This window comes from Myripristis murdjan, chromosome 1, assembly GCF_902150065.1.
Source record: "Myripristis murdjan chromosome 1, fMyrMur1.1, whole genome shotgun sequence".
In the NCBI taxonomy this organism is placed as follows: domain Eukaryota; kingdom Metazoa; phylum Chordata; class Actinopteri; order Holocentriformes; family Holocentridae; genus Myripristis; species Myripristis murdjan.
In genome coordinates, this window is record NC_043980.1 from 6,833,258 (window position 1) to 6,855,403 (window position 22,146).

General features: G+C 41.4%; 1 protein-coding gene across 1 annotated transcript; it reads right to left on the reverse strand.

Moving 5' to 3' along the window:
• Positions 1–1,063: 1,063 nt before the first annotated feature.
• On the reverse strand, positions 1,064–16,892 carry LOC115366043 (aspartate aminotransferase, cytoplasmic-like). The gene is made up of 9 exons (XM_030061254.1): positions 16,677–16,892; positions 12,581–12,762; positions 11,063–11,186; positions 8,645–8,757; positions 7,805–7,909; positions 7,458–7,608; positions 5,903–6,068; positions 4,382–4,524; positions 1,064–2,545 (listed from the first exon to the last, which is right to left on the reverse strand). The coding sequence occupies exons 1-9, from the start codon at positions 16,783–16,785 to the stop codon at positions 2,406–2,408; spliced, it is 1,233 nt and encodes a 410-aa protein (XP_029917114.1). The 5' UTR covers positions 16,786–16,892; the 3' UTR covers positions 1,064–2,405.
• Positions 16,893–22,146: the final 5,254 nt, after the last annotated feature.

The window sequence follows — 22,146 nt, forward strand, 5'->3', positions numbered from 1 at the left end:
ATTTTTTTATTTTTTTTTTGTGGGTTAATTTTTAATTCAAAGGCCTGATGTTACCCCAGAGTTTCTCTTACCCATAAATAACTCACCACAAACAGTTTTGATTATGACTGGACCGTTTCAGGGGGGTTTTCCATCCTTTAACGAATAAAAGTCTGGTGGAAAACACAAAGTGGATGTAATTTTTTTAACACTGAAAGATAATTAATTTTAGAATTAATTATCAGCCCTCAAAAATCCATATCGGTCGAACATTAGCAGGGGATGAACAAGTGGGAGGGGTGCTCTCTAACTCGGCCCATTGGCTCATGTAACAGGGAGGGGAAATCTCTCTCTCTCTCTCTCTTTCTCTCTCTCTCAGTCTCTCTCTCCCCAGAGTGCAATACATTAAACCTGCTGAGTCACTTTGCTGCACTGGAGCAGGCCGCAGCCAATCACGTCGATCCTTTGAGGTCATGTTGATAAAACCGGGCGATAACGTGGACTGTGACCCGGGGGTTTTCGTTGGTCAGGTTGCAGATGTGCGGGCGGGCACGGCCCGGCGGCTGATCACGTCCTGCAGCTGCACGTCACGCAAACATCAGGAAACGTCCTGAGGTCCTTGAGCTCGAGCTTCCTGTAACATTACCCCTGCTACCAGCTGAGCGTAGGGAATATAATCCCAGATTGGTGCTTAGTGGAAACTTCCCTTTTCAAATCTGGTAGGCTTTTTTTCTAACGGGACACCAGTGTGCAAAAAAAATGTGATTACTGATGATTTGTAAAATAAATAAAGAAGTGATGCAATCTGTACTTAAATGTTTTTTTTTTTTGTTTTTTTTTTTAAACCAGCCTCCTTTTTCTTTTAATTTTCCCATTTACTAGTCAGTCCTTTGGTTAAAACGCTGGTGTGTATTTGCTTGTATGGAGTGTAGCAGTGGAAAAAGCTTCAATTGTTATATCCCAAATATTACAAGGGCATATCAACTTGCAATATGTAATTTCTCGTTTTCTCATGAGCGTGTAACGTTCATGCATCTGTGCCAGACATTACACCGAGGAAGCAGTGAGACACAAAAAGCAGAGATTTGGTTACCGTGGTTTATAATTTATTTATAGTTTCAGTATGAATACACATACTTTTATATTCCACAGACACATTGCCGCATAATGGAGTTTGGCTCTGCGGCGAAACCCGTCGGGCTCGGAGGTCCGACCGGAGCAGTTCAATACGACAGCCAAGTGCACAGACTTTCAGTAACATAATAATGGGCACTGCAGGGTGGAAAGAAAAAAAATAAACACCACTAACACCAGAGAGAGCTGTGATTTTGTTCACTGTTGGCAAACAGAAGTGACCTTTAACACATTGTCCGGTGGGTAAGGGAACATCGGGGTTTGCTTCATCGACAAAGGCAAGACAGAAGACACAAAGACATTTAACCTCCGGGCACATGCAGAACCTCGAGGTGACCCTTCAAGCCCAGTCACATGACGGAGACAACCGTTGAACCCATAATGCCCTTCTCCAGACACGTTAAAACCACAAGGATGTCTTCGTTAGTTGTTGTTTGATCCCAACAACTAATGTGGACAAGGCTTTAAAACAATAAATAAAAGGCGACATGAAGTCAGTTATGTTGTGTACAGTAACAGAAATGATTCTTCCAGCGTTGAACCGTATGACCGAATGAACAAACTCCAAGACAAACCCTGACTTTGACAGCTGAAAAAAAAAAAAAAAAGAAAACTTGATCTTTTCTCCAGTGTCTCTTGGACCGGGAGCTGAAGAGAAACAGCGGTGCAGCAAGCGTGATCTCTAAAGTGAATACATCTATTTACACCTTTTCAGCTGCACTGCCATTTTGTTCAATAGGACAGATCCATCATGAGAGAACATTCAACCCCCCACTAAGTGCTCTGAAGACATGGGGAAAAAAAAAAAACATGATTTGAAACTGTTACAGGCACACACGCCGCTGACCAACTCGGAAAAAAAAAAACGAAAGGCAAGGGAAATTTTGTGACCAGAAATGATTTTGAAAGCAGCTTTGTGGTTGATTATAAATGTCACAACAACCTAAAAAGGAAGATAACCTGAATATAAGACTTGTGCTGTAATTTTCAGAGGACTTGTTAAATACTACATGTTACGTACTGTGGGTGTAAAGCGCACTGCCTATGAGGAGAGACGGCTGTGTGTGCGAAAGTGTCTTTCTAAAATCATTGCACCTCCGTCATCGCGCATCTCCACTGTCCTCCCACTGGTTAACCTGCAAAGACTCGACTGTAGTTTAACCAATCAGAGGAGAGGATGCGGCGCGTTATCAACACACAAACAAGAGCAGGGGCGGAACGGGGCACACATAAGACAGAACTTCCTGTTTGAGACAGGAAGCAGGAAGCCGGCAGAGAGGGAGGAGGCCCTCTTACTGGACCTTGGTGACGGCTTCGTGGATGGACTGGGCGACGTAGTCGATGTTCTTGGTGGTCAGGCCGCACATGTTGATGCGCCCGCTGGCCATCAGGTACACGTGCTTCTCTTTGATCATGAACTCCACCTGCTTGGCTGTGGGACAAATCAAAAAAAAAAAAAAAAAAAAAAAAAACACAAGGAAGGTCACTTTAGAAGAAGCTGCGTGTTTTAAAAAAGTTTGTGTGTGAACGTTCTGAAGGCTTGTTTGTAAAGCCGAGCCGAAAGAGACGTGACACGTTGTGATCTGATCAACAGAGTCTGAATATCACTGCATCCTGATGCCCAAACGTCAGAAAACGGCCGAGTCGCTTTGTGAAAGGACAGACCATTTCACAGAGCGGATTGCTGGTGTGAAATTAGGGATGGGCGATATGTTATCGTTTGCGATATATCGTCAAAAAAATTCCCCACGGTAAGAATATGTCATCTCGCGATAATAACAATAAACTCCTGTTGATGATGTAATTACGTGCGCAACGCACTCGCCGCTGGCAGCCGGCAGCTCACACGTGTAGCACAATAACAAGCATGGCGGAAGGCGGGGCTGATAGCGAAGAGCTCATTGCTAAACGAGGCTCCAGCTCGATTATCTGGAACTGGTTTGGCTACAGTAAGTCTGACGTGGAGCAAACATCTGTCATATGCAAAGTTTGCAAAAAAGCGGTGATTACAAAGGATGCAGTACAGGTGTACTACTTAAACTTAATTGGTATAGTTTAGTAGCGTATTTGACTACAGTAAGTATTATTTTTGAGCAGTATTTGTGGGGTTCTCAAGACTGAATGCGGTGATAGATTTGTAGTCAAAAAGATGGAGTTGAATTGTTTTATATTTTTTATCGTCACTTTTATCGTTATCGCAATAAATGCCAGAAATTATCGTGATAAAATTTTTAGTCCATATCGCCCCTCACTATGTGAAATGCAAATCTGAATGAAGTTTGTTTTTGCTATAGTGGCGACTTCGTCAGGTAAACCCCTAAATAAAGTGGCTGGGCACAAATGCTTTGTGAATCAGCCGGATATGATGAACAGGGCAGTCGGGGAATACTGGGAAGATGGTGATGGCTTTAATATAACAGTGAGAGAACAGAGGGGATGGGAGGTAATTCTGTTGGATTTCAGGTGAATCATGAATCTGATCACAAGGCACTGGAGATGCATTTGAGATCCTTGATGATGCCAGGAAAAAACGGTGATCTGTCTCAGCTGTCAACTGAATGCATCACCGAGACAGACTCTAAAACCAAGCTGAATAAGGCCAAAGAGGCTGTGAATTATTATCATTTTTATTTTATTTTGCCTACAGCTTCAGCATGATCACCATGATCACTGAGGAGGCGGGTGCTGTTATCATCTGAGCATTTTCTTTCTGATTCCTCCCGCCCTTCAGTGATTGCAGTGACCCCACTGGCTCCACAACACTTTCTCTCCGGCGATAAACAGCTAAGACCTGCTCAGTTTTCTAAACAAAACCCAAGCTTACTGAATGCCTTTCTACTCATTTGCTCAAACAATGGAAACCAATATTTACATCATCCATTTTGCTGTACATTAAGTTAAATTCCAGTTACATAATCAACCTAATCAGCTTACCAAACGCTCAGAGGTTAAGCGCATTCCAATTACAGCACTTTGTTTCGCTCCATCTCAGGTTTCTAGGCTCTAACCCTCCAGCTGGATGCATACACACATCTTCATGTTATTTTCCCCCCATTTAGGATCAATTCTGCAAATTCTGAAAGTGATATTTGATAGTTTATTTGCAATCCCCTGTTTAACAATAATAATAAAGATGATAACCAGAAAGGTCAGGGTTGTGCTAGGAATTCAATGTCTAGCAGAGGCAACCCAAGTTTGTGCTCAGTTATCACTCTGCTCTCTCATGTGTGTGTGCGTGTGTGTGTGTGTGTGTGTGCTGTCCACTCACGGTTGAGGCCGGTGAAGCTGAACATGCCGATCTGCTGGGTGATGTGGTCCCAGGTGCCCGGGGTGCCCAGAGCCTGCAGCTTGGCCTTCAGCTGGTCCCTCATCAGCAGGACGCGGTCAGCCATGGTCTTCACGTTGTCCTTCCTACACAGAGAAAGACGAGGAGGATATAAGAGATGAGGAGTTCAAAACAAGTGAGAGGAAACGAGCAGAGAAAAGAGTGGAAAAAGTGGAACGAAAACAAAAGATGAAGAGAGCAAAATCAGGAGAAAAAAAAAGGAGAAATGGGGAGAGAGTAGGCGAGAAAAGGGGAAGCAAAGAGAAAAACTTGAGATGTGACTCAGCTGAGCTAAAACAAGCTCGTGCTTTTGCAGACTTTGAGAACATCCAAACATCAAGAGGTGCTTAAATATTTTATAGGAAGCTGTGAAAAGCTGGGAGAGCACTGCTCTGGACGGACCGGGGGGCCTGAATATCAACATTTATTACAAACGTGGAAACAGCCACCTTATAAATCCACAGAGAAGGAAAACAAGACCACCGCTATCACACTCATGCATTTCTGTTGCTGTGAAGTGTGTGCAGAGCTCTACAACAATATTACAATATTACAGAGTATTATTACAGAGCAATATTTCACCTTCATTTGGTTTCACTGGAACCTTTAATCACTGATGGAATTGCTTCACCATGAAATATGGAGAGCCAGCTGAGTAAAACATTTGCTTAATGCATGCATAACCAATACAACGCTGAATAAATGCAGCACATAAAACACATAAAGCACAGCCCTGCAATACGTCTGCAGCAGAACAAAGCAGCGGAGTGATTCACTCACTGGATCATACATTCACCACGTTCAGCATAATCAGGGGTATTGTAAATGTACAGGATTATATGAACTGACAACTACAGTCAATCTGTAAATCAACACGTGTGCCAGTGTTACCCCTATCATTTTAACATTTGGACGACCCACACAGGTTATACAGGTTAATTAAAACCAGCACATAGAATTTTGGTTTACATTTATGTGAGATGTGATGCTGTGATTCAGGAAACCGTTATTAAAATCTGGCATTTTTTTGGTGTATTTCTATTCTATTTTTCTATTTTTATTAGGCACATATTAAAAATACATATAAACACAACAAAAACAAATGTATATGTAACACATTAGATTAACAAAGAAAAGAAAAGAAAAAAATGACTGAGTCATGCCAGGGAAACCCCAAAAAACCCTCAAGGGGGCTTGAGTAGTAGGGCTCCCTTAAAAGCTTTCACAAAACCAATATTTAATATTTTCCGGCACTGAGAGCAAGTTAGTGATCAACAACGACCACAATTCACTTCACCTGTGACGCGGCACAGGCGGTGCAGCTGCTTCCCCTCAGTGCTGGTTAGCAGATAAAAGTGGTCTGGTAATGATGCCTCGGCAGGTTGGCTACAGCGAGCCTCAGTGATTTGTGTTAGAATTTAAAAAATGAGTGTCTAAAGCCTCTGAGATGTTGTTTGGACGCACCATTCTGCGAAGAGCTCGGGGCAGTTGAGGGTCTTGCCGACGATGCGAGCTCCCTGCGACGGCGGGTTGGACCAGGTCGTCCTGACGATCTTCTCCATCTGGGACAGGATGCGGGTCAGGTTCTCGTTGTCCCGGGCGACCACCGTCAGGTTACCCACTCTCTCATCTGAGTGACACAGAGAGAGAGAGAGAGAGAGAGAGAGAGAGGGAGAGAGAGAGAGAGAGAGAGAGAGGGAGCGTGGAGGGATTATTGTGTTTCCTACCCAAGGCTGTGAGAGATGCAGGCTCTGAGAACATTTTTAAACCACAACTGAAAACTTTTTTTTTTTTTTTTTTAAATTCAACGCTGCTTTGAACTAAATGTCAAGCCTCCCTGGTTTTATTGTTTTATTCTGATCTTTTACATATTAAATTGTTTTTATGTGCTCCTTAGTTTCACATTTTTATGTCTTCCTTTGTTTCCACATCTCACTTTGTTTAATCTCCATTTTTGACATTTGTTTTTTGCTGCCTAAGTTGTTTTTTTGTTTTTTTCATTTGATTGCCTGGTTATATCGCGCCGTATTTGAATTTGTTTTAAATTGCCTATTTAATTTTACTCTTTTGTTTTTTCACTTTATTGTAAAGCACTTCAAGGCACTCCCCCGAATGAAAGGTGCTGTATAAATAAACTATTGGTATTATTGTTTTTGTTATTAAGAATTACATGTTAACATACAGTGGAGCTTATTTTTTTGTCTAAAGCACCATTAATGAACACATTTATTTATTTATTTATTTTATTCAATTTATAAAGGACAGTGTGCACTTTCATTAGCTATTCAAAAGAATAAAAATATGAGTGCACAGCTAATTTCCATCTGTAGTCCTTCAGTGAGGATGATACCGGAGGGAACGGGAGTGTGAGAACTCACTCTTCAGATACACGACTTCAGTCATTTTCAAAATTAATGGCTCCCTGAAAACGTTCATCTCAGAAAGTGATGTGACTATCTCACCAATCACAAGCCCTGATCAAAGTGAGTCTCATCTGTGTGACAGGTGCCAACACATCGCTTCCACTCATCTCAAAACACACCTTGCTCGTTAAACTTTGGTTTACCTGGTAAAACGAGAGTAACAACTAATTACAAAATGCTGACATGGAGATAATCACACACCACTTTTAGAAACTGACTGTTTTACGAAGTCTGGCAAACGCCTGAAGTCTTGATGTAAATGCTGCAGGACATCTCACATTTATCCTATTTTATTCCACATTGTTGTCTTTCATTGTTTTATTTGCATCTTTTGTTTTATTTCAAATTTTATTTCAATTTTTAGCCTTTTCTTTTTAATTCCACCCTGTGCTGTGTTTTATTCTTTTTAATGTTTTTTATTTAATGTATTTTCAAATGTTCTTCTTTTTATTGTGAAGCACTTTGAGCTGCAATTCTTGTATGAAAGGTGCTATACAAATAAAGTTTTATCATTATTATTATTATTATTATTATTATTATTATCTCCTGAGCTATAATCCCATCTTGCATCCAAAGGAGACGCTGTGTCGACTCACTGTAAAGGCCAAAGTTCTTGGAGAAGGACTGGGCGACAAGGAGCTCGAAGCCCTCAGAGACGAAGAAGCGGATGGCCCAGGCGTCTTTTTCCAGGCTGCCCGAGGCGAAGCCCTGGTAGGCGGAGTCAAAGAACACAAACAGGTTCCTCCTCTGGAGAGAAGAGAGAGAGAAACATACGGCATGTCAGGGAGAAATAATAATAATAAGCGAAAGGTGAGGACAGCAGTTATGTTGAACGTGATGTAGACAATACAGAGGGTGTGTTGAATGTGTGTATCACTGCACTGAAGCACCAGAGTCTGGATGGGATATGAACTCTGCACCACAACAAGCGAGAGTCTTTCACCTTCATGATTTCGGCGATCTTCTTCCACTCGTCCTGGCTGGGGTCGGTGCCGGTGGGGTTGTGGGCGCAGGCGTGCAGGACGAAGATGGAATGTTCTGGAGCTTTCTGAGAGAGGAAGAGGAGGAGGAGGAGGAGGAGGAAGAGGAAAGGCAGGAACAAACCACATGAAACCACTGTTTTCAAATCCCTATCCCAATAATCTTTTCTAATTCTAATCCCTCTACGCTTGTCCCTTTCAGTCCCTTCTTAGTTTCCCGTTTGTCTTTTCTCTCCATCTCCTTTCTTGGCTTTTGACGCTTTCAATTTCACTCTTTCCACCAGTTCCTAACACACACAACTGTGACCAAACACAACATTCACAATCCGCACATTTGTTGGTGAAGTGGACCAGATTGTTATTTTATATTATTTATAAAAAAAATTGTAACAGTTGAAAGTTTCCCTTCCTAAAGTTCTGTTTTCAATTTGAATTGTACATATTATTTACTCATTTTTACTCGATTACGTCTTTTGTAAAATAATTCTGTATTCAAGGATGGTAATGTGTTCCAGAGATTTCCGACCAACGATTAGTTCTAGTGGTCAATCTGTCTCCAAACCCTGATATAATTTCATTAATCTGGGGTTTTAATGCATCGTTTCACTAAATGCTGTTTGAGAGGCTTCTCCACCTTGATGGAAATATAACTGGGTGACACCAAATCCTCCTAGCATGCAAGTGGTCAAGTTGAAAGATACAGAATAACATCTCCAAAAACACAAAAATTGCCCAACAGAATTAGTTGAACCTAAATTAAACAGTTCATGCAGCTTTACACTCCTCCCTCCTTCCCTTCGTACCTCCAGGTCGTCCAGGAAGCCGCTGAGGTCCAGGCCTCTCTTGGCGGCGTCCCAGTAGTGGTAAGGCCGGATGTCTTTGAAGCCAGCGTCAGCGAACACAGCATTGTGGTTCTCTGGGAACAGAAACACAGAGGAAGTCTTTAAAACCTCAGGTCAACCATGGAACTGACTGTAACCCTGCTGTTCTTACTGTCCTATTCATCCTGAAGGCAGCACTGACATGGGGGGTTCATTTTTAGGAGCATTCAATAAGACTGTGTTACAGAGCCAAACCAAGATAAGTATGGCTTAAGCAGCTTTATGGTGAGGTGAGTGGCGAGTTTATTTTGTTTTGTTTTTAAAGATTATTTCATGGGCACTTCTGCTTTATTTGACAGTCGCAGCAGTGAGACAGGAAAGGCACCTGCAGAAAGAGGAGATGACTCACAGCAAATGGCCTGAGGTTGGATCTGAACCCAGGACGCTCCGGGAACCCAGGTCTCAGCCTTAACAATTCATCGCAATTCATCAGTGTGTGTCACAAAAAGGTGGAAAAATAAAGGTGTGTGTGTTAACAGACTGACTCATACTTCAGTGTTTGCCCCCATTTAACAGAAGCAATAATGTGCTGCAAGCAGCTGCAGAAGTCCAGAGGAATTTTAAGACATTTAAAGCACTAAATTGAGTATAAATAGAAGGTTGTTGTCACACTTTGTTTGGACAGTTCAATGCCGATTAATGCCAGAAACTACAACATGTGTTGCTAGGCGGTTGCTAGAGTATTGTGGGTGACTAACAGGGCACTGCTTGTGTCTCTCGGCGGTTGCCGGGCTGCTCTGGTTGTGTGTCACACGTTTTCTAACTGTAATTGCAAAAAATCTGTGCGGCAGATTCTTAAGTAAAGTAAAAAGCACACCTCTCCACAATGAGCCGCATGTTCTGGTGTATCATATGTGTACGTAAGAGCAAAATCTTTGAGAGAGAGAAAAAAAAAAAAAGGTGGCTGTTTCCAGTGAGCGTTAATAGGCAGGAAACATCGTCTTACAGTGGGGTTAAGCTCATCTGACACTGTAAAAGGATTAAAAAAGGCATTCTCATCCAAAATTACATGCCAAGGTGCCAGATGGGTAAGGTAATAGCTACAAAAAAAAGAGAAAAATAAAACAAGAGAAACATAATATCTGAGAAAATATAATATCTAATATAAATCTGTTCACACTTCTGGTCCCATCCTGATGAAGATCTGTATGAAATCTGGACCAGATTTATATAAAATCTTTGGAGCATTTTATTTTTCAGTGTGCGGACTCTGCCTGTGATGCTCTGGGAGGAAAAAACCAGACATCTGTACAGGAACACCTGTGCAACACCTGCACTTGAGTTTTTATTTCCGTCTGTGATCAGAGTTTGTAGATTTGGAGTCCGACGCAATAAACCCGGACTGCAGTGCTCAGCAGCAGTGGAAGAACAGGACGGTAAACACAAAGCAGACGGACAATCGCGTCAGCTCTTGCTTTTTTTGTGTTTCGTTTAGGCAGCACTTTCATTGTAGAGTTGTCTTGCGTGTGCATCGGGTAATGAGTCGACTCGTGACCGAAAATGCACATCCCTACAGCTCTGGGCTACTCAAATAAAGTGCTGCCAAAGTTGTTTCTTAGCATTTCTCCCTGAGGGACAGCTACGGCGGTCACGATCCCAGAAATTCAACAGTCGATACCAACACCAGTGAATTTCCACGATTCTCGATTCCCGATTTGATACCACGAAAAAAAGAACAAAAAGAACAAGAAAAATCCCATTTACACTGCAAAAACGCAAAATCTTACCAAGATTATTTGTCTTATTTCAAGTCAAAAATTTCTTATTTCTAGTCAAAATATCTCATTACACTTAAAATAAGACATGATCACCTCAGAAGTAAATTGTTTTTAGACAATTTTCACCTGTTTCAAGTGAAAATTCACTTGAAACAAGTGATAAATTTGCTTGTTTCATTGGCAAAATTTGCCAGTGGAAAAAGTGAAAATTCACTTGAAATAAGTGAAAATTAGCTAGAAACAAGAAACAAATTTTGCCAATGAAACAAGCAAATTTTCACTTGTTTCAATTAAATTTTCACTTGAAACAAGAGACAAATGTCTAAAAACAAGTTACTTCTGAGGTGATCATGTCTTATTTTAAGTGTAATGAGATATTTTGACTAGGAATAAGACATTTTTGACTTGAAATAAGACAAATAATCTTGGTAAGAGTTTGAGTTTTTGCAGTGTACCTCAACATACACCCCTTTACTAAAATCTCTCAAACATTTCAATTTCAATTGCATGTCTGCTGTGTTTTTGGACTACTGGCATTGACTTGGTGCCGAACTTGGTACTTGTGACCCTCCAGATACGGGACGGTCTTTCTAAGCATGTAGCATTATTGCGGTCTACTGACCCCAGGTGGGCGCTGACACGTAGACGGGCGTGGCCGTGTTGTTGACGCCGTTGTACCAGCGCCGCAGGAACTCCGCCCCGATCCTCAGTGCACCCGTCCCACCCAGAGCCTGGACTCCGCCCACCTGGACGAGGAGAGGGAGACGAGGGGGAAAAAGCGGGCGACCAACATGAGAGGGAGGCAACAGGATGAGCAGAGGAGCAAACATGTTCAAGATGAGCCCAGTCAGGAATACGTAACTGATAATGTTATAAGTGAATGAATGACTCACAACACAAGGGGAAAACAACTTTTAAAGGGAAAGAAAAGGAAACTGAAATGTACAAGTTTTAGTATAACCTGTAAAAAGAGGTTAAAACAAAAGCTGCTATGTAATTATGTTTAATTATATGTATTATGAAACTGTTAAAAAACTCTAAATTATGATCTAAATTATGAACCGCTCACTTGAATGAATATATGTATGTATGTATTTCTCATGTATAACTGATGTGCTGATTTTATGTGAATATCTCTGTATCTAGGGAATCCGAGGGGATCTTAGTTTTTAGAGTAGGTTATATAAGGAACTGTTTTGTTATGTAATGTATGGTTGTTGCGTTTTTTTTTTTGTTTGTTTTTTTTATGTTTTGGGCCCCTGTTTATAAGCTACAGATAGCTTCTGGGGAGTCCCATTTTACAAAACTTAAACACTGACTATAACTGGTATTTGTATCTCAAATGATTTGTAAATAAATAAACTGAACTGAACTGAACTATAACTCCTCAGAATGTGATATTACCTTCTTACAGGGATTTAAAATGGAATAAAAACAGCATTTTTATAAGCTTTCAGCTAATGTAAATGTATGAATCACCAGAGACTCCACAATACAACATTATCACAATACCTAAGTGACTGTAAGACAGCATTGTGATTTTAAACATTTTGCGATATGCTGCGTATTACAATATATTAAGATTTATTACCTTTTTTCCAACTGCAAATTATCTCCCCAAAGGAAAATAAAGTGAAGATAAAGTTTTCAATCCGTTCATGTCACTCTAATCATGTTTACTGCAGCACAATGGGATTGTCAAGCACAAAAACTGTGATACTACTGCTGTATTGATTTTTCTCCCCTCACCTCTAGTAACAAGATCACATGACTGAGTTTTATGTTATCCAGGTATTTTAAAATGTACATACAAGCATTCACCTATAACAGCTTCACTCGAATAACTGAATTAGTCAATCAACAAAAAATTAACTGATAATTCTGATAATCGAGAATCTGTTTTACTGATTTATCATATCAAAATACCAACACTTCAGACTTTGGTGAGGGTCATTTATCATTATTTTGGACACTTGTTAAACAAAATGATTAATAATAGTCATTATTTCATAATTATTTGAATAATCCATTAAACTAATCAAAAGATTAACTTAAAATTAAAATGACTGTTACCTCCATCCCTTTACGTGAATGCAACGAGTGCTATCTGTGTGTGTGTGTGTGTGTGTGTTCGTCCCACCCTGTTGTCCTTGATGGCGGCACTGTCCTCTCCCAGGGCGACCTTGGAGGCGGCCGAGCGAAACTCGGGCAGACCCAGGATGGGCAGGTACTCGTGGTTCAGGCTGCTGTCCTCCACGATCAGCCGCTCCACCTTCTTCACCACCGGCAGCACCCAGGGCTGGGAGTCATCCGTACGGTAGGCTGGAGGGGACACACAGAGCCACAGACCCTCACTTCAACATGTCACCACAAGAATGCGTCAGAAAGCCCAGTGATCAATTTAACTTAAATAAAACAGACAATAAAAACAGAAAAAAAAAAAAAACACAGGAGGACCACATTTAGCAATCGATTTTAAACACATTTATTAGCAAAAAGAAGCATCAGGTGAATAAATGACAATATATCATGCGACACATCTTCTTCATAGGTTCTGACTAATAACCCATAACTGTACTGGCTTGTTTTCCCAAAGATTAAATTTATACAAAGTGATTTCACAGAGACAATGTTAAACACTACACTGCAAAAACCCAAAATCTTACCAATAATATTTGTCTTATTTCTAGTCAAAATATCTCATTACACTTAATAAGACATGATCACCTCAGAAGTAAATTGTTTTTAGACAATTTTCACTTGTTTCAACTTGTTTCAAGTGAAAATTCACTTGAAACAAGTGAAAATTAGCTAGAAACAAGAAACAAATTTTGCCAATGAAACAAGCAAATTTTCACTTGAAACAAGAGACAATTGTCTAAAAACAAGTTACTTTTGAGGTGATCATGTCTTATTTTAAGTGTAATGAGATATTTTGACTAGGAATAAGACATTTTTGACTTGAAATAAGACAAATAATCTTGGTAAGATTTTGAGTTTTTGCAGTGTACAAAAAGAGAGCACTGGTTCCTCATATTGATCCGATATTGATCCCGATCCCTGTTGAGATGCAAGATGCAACTCCCTGACGTGGGCGGTCTGTTTGTGTGTCCCTTTTGACCTGCGACAGCGCCTCCATTTATTCTCTCTAAATGATGAAACATGTTTTTCTCGCTTGATTGAGGCAACGGTCAGTACCATTTTATTTTTTCCACAAGTCCTGCTCCTCAGTCAACTAAGAGGACGGGCAGTGATTACTGACAAACACAGAGAAAAGCCGCCCCATTGTCATCAGCACACTGCTGGGAGTCACTGTAGATGTGCAGTTGATCCAGTTTGTGACAGGCATAATAATAATAATAATGATGATAAAATCCCTGAAAATCCCCCTTTTGTCCCAGAGGCATCCTGTGAAAGATGTTTGTCCATCCCAAACACATTTTTTTTCCAGCGATGGGACACCATCAGCCTCCACCCCCTCGACAAAAATCGAGGGATAAATATCGACCACTGCTATCGGTGTATGTGATGTCACTGGCCGACAAGGTGGTGGCAGTCAACGTAGCGATACCGATATCCCACCAATAAATCTGTGAATCCCTACTTGCAATCTGACAAAGAGAAGTGAAAAGAGAGAGAGATGGAAAGTGAGAGTGTGTGAGAGTGTGTGCGAGAGAAAAGAATATTTAATTTCATTCAGTGTCGTGCACGGCTTGAAGGTCACCATGAACAGTAAATGTGTGTGTGTGTGTGTGCGTGCATTGTGCATGTTTGACTCCCCAGGAACTCGCACGCCCTCAGCTGACAGCACTCCAGATCCTAATCAGGGCCTGTATCAAATGGCAGGACCTTCACAGACTTTACCGGGACGCTCACTTCAGCTGCACCGACAACGCTCGATACCAATCACTCAAACAGCCGAACCCACGGACCACGGCGGGACGGGCGACGGTTAAAGGTTAGACAAGCAGGTTTGGACTGGAGGTTACCGATCGGAAAATTTGTGTGTGTGGGGGGAATGAACCTGAGACGCACTCCTGTCCCGCAACAACAGCCAGTCAGGTGACACTCAACTCTGAACTACACTTGACGCCTGGTTTACGCTCCAAGACTCTTCAACCGGGCAAAGATGGAGCATCACAGCGCAGATAAGGGGTCACATATGCTGCTTGAATTGTGTCATTCAAAAAAAAACCTCCCATTTGTCCACAGCCAAGAGCTACAGTTTACGTTTACAGCTATATATTCTGAGGAGATATTAAGAGGAGAATTTTCTATCTGACATTTGAACTTGATGTTAAAATCGATTGATCCAGCCGTGGTTTTGAAATTCGCTCCGGGAACCCCTCAAGAGTCTAGCGAGTGGAGTTTGAAATACGGATTAATTTCTTCCAGCAGATATGTCAGTGGAACTTGTTGTACACTTGACCTTTTTTCTGGCTCGTGATCAGGGCAGCCAGTGAGAAGTTAGTTCCCATTGTCTGCCAAGATCGCTCTCATATTACAGTCATGGTGAGCCTTGGACGGCGTCACGCTGCCGAGAGCCCGGCGAGACCGGACCGAACAAATTAAACACTTTGGACAACAATGTTGTTGGGCCCCAGTTGGTCTGGAGTCGTTGGAAGGGAGCAGTCTGACGTCTTTATCCCGCTTAAACATGATAATGTGTTACATAAACGCTGACATTTCTGTTCCCTGCGCTGACTGCTGCTCGCTGGCTGTGTTTTCCATAAAATTACGAGGCTAAGGACATAGGGGTGACTTTTGCTGACTGCCTTCCAAGTTAAAGCATTTTCTCCCTCTCTCTCTCTCTCTCTCTCCAAATCCACACACGACATTAACTCAACAGATGCAACATTCACTCTGGAAAGGTATTTAACCCAGGAGACAGAGACCTTACAAACCTTGACTAGAGTGCACAGTACTCATTATATCCAGGTCGAACTGGTTCAGGGCACGGTGAAATGTTTTGGCTATGAACTCTAATTGTGCATTTTAAGGTTCTTGCCACACAGTGTCATGGAACAAGGTCACCTTTAGAAATCCTGAGGCGAAGTTGAGTAACTGCAGAAGCAAAGAACAGGATGCAGGTAAAAACTGGACAAATGGAAAATGCAGAAAATCAAGACAGAGTACCTTTGTCATGCTAATACAGAGCTCCTACCGCCTACAAAGGAGTGACATTGTGTTGATCGTTGCCAGATTTACAGATTACAGATGCTTGCAGCATACAGATTTACAAACATAGAGTCCAGTGGAAAGGCTTATTTGCACGGTGAACATATGATTATCTCCAGAGCTGTAGAGGTGTGTGTCACTGGTAATTATGCACTTATGCAGGTATCAGAGAGTGAGATTTAATGCCTTTTGAGACCTTTTTAAAACAAAATGTAACATTTAAGAGACAGACTTCTGGAGAAATTATCTCTCTCCTATCCGTGTAAGCCTTGCAGGTAAGTGCACAGCGGGTTGGATTAATGTACATAAGACATTTTCCCAACAGGCAGGTGCAGGAGAGCAAAAATTAAGTTCATCAGCAGGTTTAGGATTTTATAGCACCAGCTATGTTAACTCCAATACAGAAGGATTTCACTAATTCTGACAAAAAGAAAGATGAATAAATTAAATTGTATATAATGTTTATGCTCAAATTAAGACCTCATTAATTAAAACTTATGATTATATAAAGACTTCTAAGTCATAACGTTTATAAAAACTGAACATTTTAAGACCTGCAGGCACCTGAAGCATGACCTTTCCAAGGGAATGCAAAAAGCTGAGACACTGGAATAAATAAGTCCATTTTATAGCGTTGGAAACATCACAGCCTCAGTGTCAGGTGCTGCTTGTTCTTGGCTCTTTTGACACAAGGAAATGACGACAGATCAGTCACACGACCCGTTTCTGCTTCCCCTGAAACTGTCATTTGAGAGTTCACCATCATTCATTCACTAAGCATCCGCCACACAGCGGCTGCAGCGTTTATTCAGGAGCTTTCTAGAAAAGATGCAGCTAATTCACCGAGAGCTAGCAGCTAGCGGCTAGCACAGCTGTCAAAACCCCTGTCACTGCTAGCACGGCGGCTAGCACGGCGGCTAGCTTGTAGCGAAGGTCAAAGCTAACAGATGCTAGCTGCTGCACATTGACACGCCAGTCAAAGCGGCTAACACAAGCTAACCAGCTAGGCTAACTCGTAGCCGGCGAGCTAGCATTAGCAGGTGGCGACTTTTTCTTACCTCCGACTCCCAAATTCACCTTCTGCGGGTGGCTGTCCTCTCTAAAATCAGCCGTGAGCTTGAAGACAGCCACGGGAGGGGCCTGCGGGACCTCGCTGAATATGGACATGGCTCTGTGTGGTTGCCGGTGCTGAGGCTGAGGAGGAGACGGGGAGAGGACGCTTCTAGAGACGGAGAGAGACGGAGCCCGGTTCACCTTCAACCCGCTTCAGGACAGAGCGAGGTGGGCGGCGATTCAGCGACCAATGGGAGGGCGCGTACCACCCACGTGACGCCGAGCTGGCCAATGAGAGCGCAGTTCACGCCACACTCGATCACGAATGATAATAATGATAATAACCATAAATTATTATTATCAATTGAAACAAATTTGCTGCATAAACACAAAAAACAAATAAAATAAAATAAAAAGAGACTCAAATTATTACATTATTTACTGTATTCTTAATGACACAAACCAGAAAAAAATGCAACAGTGCAATATGTTTCCTTCGGGATGAATAAAGTATCTATCTATCTATCTATCTATCTATCTATCTATCTATCTATCTATCTATCTATCTATGTCTTTGAAACTACAGATTCACACTATTATGAATGAGTTGTGCTTTATTTGGTTGCATTTCGTGATGTGACTGATTTTACTTATTCTGTACAAAGTTAAAACCCCGAGCCACCCCTTCGCCACCCCAGGTAAAAAAAAAAAAAAAAAAAAAAAAAAAAAAGTCTAAATTTGCCACTGTATGCACTTCAATGCAAGTTTTCAGTGTGATGTCATGATTTACCCGGCTACTAATTAACCACTATGTCACTGAATACCATAGTACAATGCTATATGCTATAAAAGATCACTCCTGTATGGTCTTTCATGCAGACAGATGTGAAAAATGCATACATGGGATCATAACAATCCAGTTGTTGTAGGCAGGACATTAGGACATTATGTGGTCATTTACAGAGGTGGAACAGGTTAACTGGGCCCATGTGCTTATCAACACCATCACAGTTCAATATTGATAAGTATCTGATATTATTGGTCATAGATAAGTGTGTGATGAAAGCAGGTCCGTATTCTGCCAGCAGAGGTCAGTGTGACCGAGCGCAGTGCAGTCAGAGTGAAGGATGCTTCATCAGCATGACTGTCAAAGACTTTAAGGTGCAAAGCATTTCGGTATATTACACTACATTACACAGTATAACAACAACCCCTCTTTCTCTCCATTTACTCACCATCTGTCCTTACAGCTCGATACCTGAATAACTTTCTCTGCAAGTTTTTTGTCGTAGAATAACAAAACCATGGATCTATACTCTGCCTGAAACCCTGCGTCTCAAATCAAATGATCAGAATAATCATTAATGGTTTACTTTTACCTAAACGTGATCCTAGACTGAGCCTTTAACTTTAAGACCCAGGAGCTCACACGAGGGCTTTTATTTTGACATGTAATAATTGTAATTATTACTATTATTATTATCGTTATTGTTATTATGTTATTATTTTTAACCCAACCAAACTTTATTTTTCTTTTCAAAAATAGTGTTAAAAAACAATTTGGCCTATGACGTTGATTTTGTTTTTTCCCCTGTTGCATAGCATATGTCCAAAAAATGTAATAAATAAATAAATACATAGACAGATAAATAAATAAATAAATACACTAGCCCTAGAATAATCTATGTATATGAAATAAACAAATAAATTAATCAAAAATAAGATTTTTTCCAAGTCAGAAGTATTCTCTTTTAAGTAAAATAATTAATAATACGATAAAAATAAATTACAAAAAAATATATAATAGTTATATACTTGTAGGCTGTTTAAAAATGTTGAGTTTTTGGTCAAAAATTCATTGGCCAAAGTATCAATTTTGATTTAATGTTTACAAAAGAAATAAAGCAACTTTGATTCAGGTTTCAGTGTTACAGAGGGAGGATTTTCCTCAGAGCTTTATTCTTACATCTCTAGTTTGTTTCTCTCTACTTACAGTATGTATGCAATTTTAAACACACACACACACACACACACACACACACACTTCTACTCCACAGACATCCAGGTGTGTTTCTCTCTCTCTTCTCTGTGTTTGAAGTGTTTGATGAAGAGTCTCTGCTTCACCTCTGTACAGCCTCCTCTTCCAGCCCTGCTATAGCTGGAGTAGCATGTCTTTGTGTCAGTGAAGTGTGACTCTGACACACACACACACACACACACTCTCTCACACAAACCCACACCACATCTTTTTTCCTATCCTTACGAGGACCTCCTCTGACTGTGTTCATCTCCTGCGGCTGGTTGCATCAGTTGCACATGGGCTCTGATGTAAGCTGCTGAAACTTTAGTGTTTACTTAATGAAAGTTTGCACGCTGCTAAATGAAAACGGGTTGCACCTGACAAACTGGTCATGACATTAAACTTATACTCACTAAATATTTACACCTACCCTTAAGCAGGTGTAGCAGTTCATTTACACACCAACGTAATGTATGAATAGCATTAACTTGTCCAACTATAGCTTTAATGTTTCCACAATAGCAGCTGTTTTGAGTCACTATTAGTGTTGTTACTACTACAGCTGCACGGTGTAACTGGACTGACCCTGTCTCAAGGCTATCGTTACATTAAATGAACAACATTAACCTGAAACACAAGTTAATTATACATCCTGTCACCTCCAACAACCAACAACATTGTAACTGGATGTCACATTAATTCACTTCCTTCAGTGGTTATCGTGGATACTCTTTAGCTTGTGATGCTGCTGTGACTTTACATTTTTTATGCTTTTATATTGGCCACAGCTTTGACACATTACTAAGGTTTTAGTAGTTAATACAGTCCTTAAGTTTGAGTGGTTTAGTTCTGAATTTGTTTAAAACTAACTAGTTGTTCAGAATTCATATGCAGGGGCGCTGCCAGGAATTTTGGGCCCCATGAAAAAAAAAAAAAATTTATTTACTCAGTGATGGTTTAATAATTTTGTATTAGTTTTTACCTAGTTTTGGGGCCCCTGTCAGGCAAGGGCCCTTGGAATTTTCCTAACTTTTCCCCCATATACGGCACCCCTGTTCATATGAACTCATATAATGAATTCATATAATGTTTTGTATTGCTTTTTGCTGTTTATTATCTGTTAATACTGTTTATAATGTAAATTATGCTTCATACTTTGCTATCCACTTTGCTGCTGTAATGCGTGAAATTTCCCCACCGTGGGACTAATAAAGGAATATCTTATCTTATCTTATCTTATCTTGAACAGCTGGTGCATCCTACAGAACTTGATGCTGAGTGGTTGTTTCCATTCAAATCAGCGTCCCAGGATGGTTGGAGCGTTGGACATTTTTATTTGTATTGTGTATTTCTGTAAATCGACTTGCAACAAGCTGCTGCCTGACTGAGGCGAGAAGCTTTACAGCAAAAAACCAAAGCAGTGGGATAAAATCAAAGACCCCCTCTGACGAAAATCAAGTTTTTAACCTTTTTAACATGTTGTTAATTTGCTATAAGACACATAAAGAGCGAAATAAACAGTCAACGCCATGGCTGAGCGTTTCTGCTGTGAAACTGCTGTGTACCAACGACGGATTCAGACAGGCGAACTTCATAAACCGAAGGACCTTTTAGAGTTCTCATATTCTGCCCGAACCCGACCCGACCCGACCCGACCCGACATTTTCGGGTCGGGTCGGGCCTAAAATTTACGTGAATTGGGCGGGTCGGGTCGGGCTTCGGGTTCTGTGGGGGATTTTTTTTTTTTTTTTTTTCTAAATAAAAAAATAGAATTATGTGTTCTGTTATTGATTATGACGTTTCATTTTTATGTGACTGGTGGAGAGAGTGAGAGACTGGATTGGATTTGGAGGCTAAACTTTCAGTGACAGACAACCAGCTGTGCGAGCGCAGCGCAAACAAGAGAGAGAGAGTGGCAGACTCGGAGCAGGAACGGTTTTTGCTATGTATTGACCCGCACATGCCGCGGCACCATCAGTCGGCATCAGGCGGGCCGGACGCGGCACCGTCCGATACCGCGCCCACCCGTCAGGTCTGCCGGATCTGACAGGTGAGCTGCCTGATACCGACTGATGGTGCCCCGGTGCCGCGGCCGACCGGCTTTTTTTTTTTTTTTTTTTTTTCGGGCTTTATCGGGCTGTCGGGCCTATAGTTCGGCTAATTAGTCGGGTCGGGTCGGGCCTCGGGCTGGCCCAGTCGAGCCCGGGTCGGGTCGGGTCTTAATTTTCAGGCCCGATGAGAACTCTAGGACCTTTCCCATCAGCTGACAGGGTTTTGCTCTCTGTGTCATTAGCACCAGTCGCTGGGATGTTTTATTCTTAAAAAATCAGCAAGACCAACTCGAAAGGTCTGCTTCACATCAACAGTATTAGTGTACCTAAGAGATTTGCTGAAAAAAAAATCTCAGTTGGATAGATTATCAGATATGATACCAGATATGAGCTGGTGTGTGAGCACAGAGCCGGTAGGGACTATTTGCATATTCATAGATCCGTGCATATTAAATGAAGGTAAAATGTTGAGTCATATCTAAGCCATTTTCAGGCATGAAGGGATGTTTTTTTTCCATGGGAAAATCTTTTGCATGTGTAATATTGATGCACAGAGATGAGTTCTTAGGGATTAAATCAGAGCCTGGAGGGGGTCTTTAGGTTGTTACTCATGCAGCCACTAGGTGGCGTCTTTTACAAGCTTCTGCAGTTTTCAAGTAGATCAAAGGTTTTGACGCACAGATTAAAATGTCCACAGTTCTTTTATTAATTTCTACAATCAGATTAGACAGTACAAGTAATCTGCATAGTTCTCAAGTAAGACTGACCCACCGTAAGGCCCTTCTGACTCGTCACCAGAGCAAAGACCGATAATCTCTATAAATACTTTATTCTGTCCCAGCCAGACGACCACAGCAGATTGCACTGTGACCGTTCTACTCCACTCAAGCTCTGTGGTGCAACCTCACGCTGAGTCTTGAATTTCCTCTTGGACAAATAAAGCATCTATGTGTCTATCTGTACTCTAAATGTAAACCCTAATCCTAATCTAGTCCCTTGAAGAAGTGAAGACCAGCCAAAATGATCTCACTTTGCAAAAATGTACTCAGTCAGCCAGTGGAGAGCTCATATTGGTTCTCACAAGGACAGAAATGCAAGGACAGAAACACACACACACACACACACACACACACACACACACACACACACGGTTCTATGGCTCTTCCTCTCTCACTTTGTCATTGCCAAAGGAATGAGGCCTCCTCCTCTCCTCCACTTTTTCCTTTTCCTTTTCCTTCTCCAGGAACGCTGCCGTGACCTGTCAGCGGAGTTGGATTTCAAAGGGCCGAGGGGCCAAAGCTCCTGGATGAGGCTGATTGAGTCAATTTGTCGACATGATGGACGTTTTGTGGCCTCCGCTCTCGCTGATGACTGCGGGCCGTGAGGCTGACGGAGGCTTTTCAG